Source organism: Nematolebias whitei, chromosome 7, assembly GCF_014905685.2.
Source record: "Nematolebias whitei isolate Nwh7 chromosome 7, NemWhi1, whole genome shotgun sequence".
NCBI classification, from domain to species: domain Eukaryota; kingdom Metazoa; phylum Chordata; class Actinopteri; order Cyprinodontiformes; family Rivulidae; genus Nematolebias; species Nematolebias whitei.
In genome coordinates this window covers 40,392,980-40,396,516 of record NC_056504.1, presented here as the reverse complement: position 1 = coordinate 40,396,516, position 3,537 = coordinate 40,392,980, and the positions used below count along the sequence as shown (strand labels likewise).

Below are 3,537 nucleotides of genomic sequence, written 5' to 3'. Positions count from 1 at the left end.
CATCCATCCATCCATCCATTTTCTTTACCCGCTTATTCCATTTTGGGTCACGGGGGTCGCTGGTGCCCATGTCCAGCAATCACTGTGCGAGGGGCGGGGTACACCCTGGACAGGTCGCAAGTCCATCACAGGGCCACATAGAGACAAACGAGACAAACAACCATTCACTCTCTCACTCACACCTAGGGACAATTTAGAGTTACCAATCAGCCTAACATGCATGTTTTTGGTCTGTGGGAGGAAACCGGAGTACCCGGAGAAAACCCACGCATGCACGGAGAGAACATGCAAACTCCACCCAGAAGGCACCTGGACCGGGGTTTGAACCAGGGACCTGTTCGCTGAGAGGCAGCAGCTCTACCAGTTGTGCCACCGTGCTACCCATATATATATATATGTACATAAAAATTCTAAAATAAACTATTACTTGTACTACTATCCCTACTTCGCGGTTTTTCACTTCTTGCGGGGCTTCAGGGTACGGATCCACCGCGATAAACGATGGACTACTGTATTCCTGCGGGGAGGAACTGGCTGTACTGGAAGTGCCACAGCTTGCTGCTGCTGCTTTTGGCACATGCATTTATAAAATAGTGTTTGCATGAAGACTAGTAATATATTCTCCAAACTGAAGCCACTCAAAGAGCTTTCTACAACAGGTAAGATACTAATTGTCTTTCATTTTTTTCATGGAGCCCTTCTTCAAAAGATCTACTGTAAACTTGTGACTTAACTTCAATTTGTTTTCCACCTTTTAAGTGAAGCAGGAACTGCTGCATTTAGATTAACACAATAGTCTCAAACCCGTAAAACTTCAGGAGAGATTTTAGTTCAAAGTTGAACAAATTGGTGCATTTCACCCAAGCAAGGCACCACATCTGGCAGTCCAGGGTTGCCAGATTTACATAATCACATGTTTTCCCCTCCTCCTTTTCTCTATTCTGTGCACATGTTCATCAAACACAATGCATGACTCATTTTACAACACAGCACATGTGACAGTTTGGGTCAAAATATTATAATTTTAAAGCAACAGTACAATAGTTCATCATTGCTTATCTGGCAACCCTGTGACCAGCACCTCTGACATTATTTGATTCACACATGCAGAAGTGAGCAGACGCTCTGGACTAAAACCATCAGAGGACCAGAGGTACAGCAGATGCAAACACTTAATTATCATGTCGTCTTCACCCAGCCATGGAGTGGACACTGAGCACGACCAGCGATATGCAAGGAGATCAATCTGATCTGAACAGTCTGTCACAAGTTAAGCTCACACTAAAGTGTCATAATCTGGATTAGAACAGGATTTTATTTTTGAAGGAGAACCTTAAAGGGGGCACTATTGCATCTGGGCTTAAAATAAAAACAATCACCCAAATCAGATTTTAACGAGCTGTAAAACTGGAGACTTTCAGAAACATGAAAAAGCACATTTATTCAGCCTTTTTTTTTTTCCTACAGCGTTATTTTCCAAATGCATTCTAAGTACTTGGCAAGTTTTACAGTCGTAATGATTTGAATTTACTGTTAACGATAAAAAGGCAGATTATGTTTTTTACACGTGCAACTCGGACCAATCCTTCGCCTTCCTCTGCATTAACCTGTACACGGTGACCACAAATGGCTAGCTGTGTTTTATGTACAAGTTTGCGACCTGATTCCTGTATTTGTTGGCGAGTTAAGACTTCTGCGTTTCATTTACAGCGCGTGAGAATATAGAAACAGGAGCGATAGGTCCGCTCGCTGTCCACCCATGCACGATGGTCACGGATGATTTTTGTATCACTGATCAGCTGATCATTCTCTTCATGCCAAGATGCTTCATCCACTGCAGCGCTGCCACACATGCCAATTTTTAAATTTAGCTCTCACTGGCAAGGCTTTTTAAAATTTATTTAAATATTTGGAAATATTTAAAATTTTGGTCATCTTTTTTACATTTCCCTCTATTTTTTCTCATCCCTTCATGCAGCAACACTGGGTTTGTTACATTGCTGAACATGATTGAAAATAAAAATAAAAATACATGGTGGCTTCAAGTAGGTTTGTATTTACAGCAGTAAGGCCCGTGCACTAAACGGTGATCAGAGGTGATGTTTTAGCCTGAATGCCGACACCAGTTCAGATGAAGTGGCTCCAGCTGGAGTCGGTACCGTCAGCAGGAACCAGATTTTTCACAAGTATTGCTTCACTGTAATTTGACGCATCTCTGTCAGAAGAACATGGCCATAAATTTCTGTTCAAGCTGAGGTATAACTGAAATACAAGTACACATTTAGTCAAGTTTCAAAGTTTTACAACACTTTCACAGCTTGAGCGCTGCTCTGTCGTCGTGGTAGCATGGACAGCCCCGATCAGGAACCTGTTCAGCTGCTTGTCTTCATCAGAACATCAGAGCCTTCTCGTGGCTACATGCTCCCAGACGTCTCCCCGCCATCACCAGAAATGTTCAAGTTAGAGCCCGAAGCCGCGTTGTTACCCGGAAACATCTTTTCAGTGGGAGTTACAGCGGGGCTGCCGACCCCCGACGAGCTGGAGCTGCTCGAGCGGTGCTGCGTGGGAGAGGGGCGCAGCGGCCTCATGGAAGGGGGGCGCAGCTGAGCCCCCACCATCCGTGCAGAGAGAGCAGGTTTGAAGGTGGTCATCATCTCTGAGGTGGAGCTGCTGCTGCGGCGCATCGCTGCATCCGGGTCACGGATCACGATGGTGTGAAGAGGACTGCCGGGCTCCGAGGTAATGGGGTTCTTCATCGGCTCCAGAGTGTCCAGAACCACGTCGGGAGCCTGTTTGACGGTGTTTTGTCGCTCCAGCTCACGCAGCTCATGGAGAGCAGTCGTCATAGTCTTCTCTATATCCTGAAGGGAAGACACATGCGTTCATTATATTTGCTGGCGTGTTTGTGTTTTTTTCTACCCCTGACGTTAAAGAAACAAAAGACACCAAAACAGGCATTACATGCTGTCAGTCATTTGATAAATTAGTACAGTAGTCCCTCGTTTATCGTGGGGGATCTGTACCCTGACACCCCGTGATAAGTGAAAAACCGTGAAGTAGGGATAGTAGTACAAGTAGTAAGTAGTCATTTATTTTAGTATTAGACACACAGTAGTCCCTCCCTAATTCGCGTTTCATTTTTCGCAGACTCGCTCTATAGCGGTTTTTCAAAATAAGATTGGACATGACACATGGCTGATTGATGGATGAGCTGCATGATCGGCATGGAATATTTATTTAAAATGAATTATTTTTAATTATTTAGCACCTCCTGCACTTTTGTGCAGCCCATACTGCAGGATAAGCTTCTTGCTGCAGCTGATCAGCTGCTCTACATGCAGAGCAAAGTGGGCGTGGTCAAGTGCTACAATTAAAGCTTGCAGGTGGCTGAGTGCAGCGGAGGCAGAGAGAGGGAAATCATGACATTCTGTGCTCATTTAGAACGTTTAGAGTTTAAAAACTGTTTAGAATATTGTAATAGTGTGGAAAGGGTTTAAAATGCCTTTACTGTATATATATATATATATATATATATAT

General features: G+C 44.1%; 1 protein-coding gene across 1 annotated transcript in view; it reads right to left on the bottom strand.

The window, feature by feature from the left end:
• Positions 1-2,364: 2,364 nt before the first annotated feature.
• Positions 2,365-3,537, bottom strand: part of srgap3 (SLIT-ROBO Rho GTPase activating protein 3) — an 89,597-nt gene continuing 88,424 nt past the window's right edge. The window contains exon 21 of the mRNA XM_037679867.1: positions 2,365-2,861. Within this exon, the coding sequence (XP_037535795.1) occupies positions 2,415-2,861 (447 nt within the window). The 3' untranslated portion in view covers positions 2,365-2,414. The remainder of the gene's footprint in view (positions 2,862-3,537) is intronic.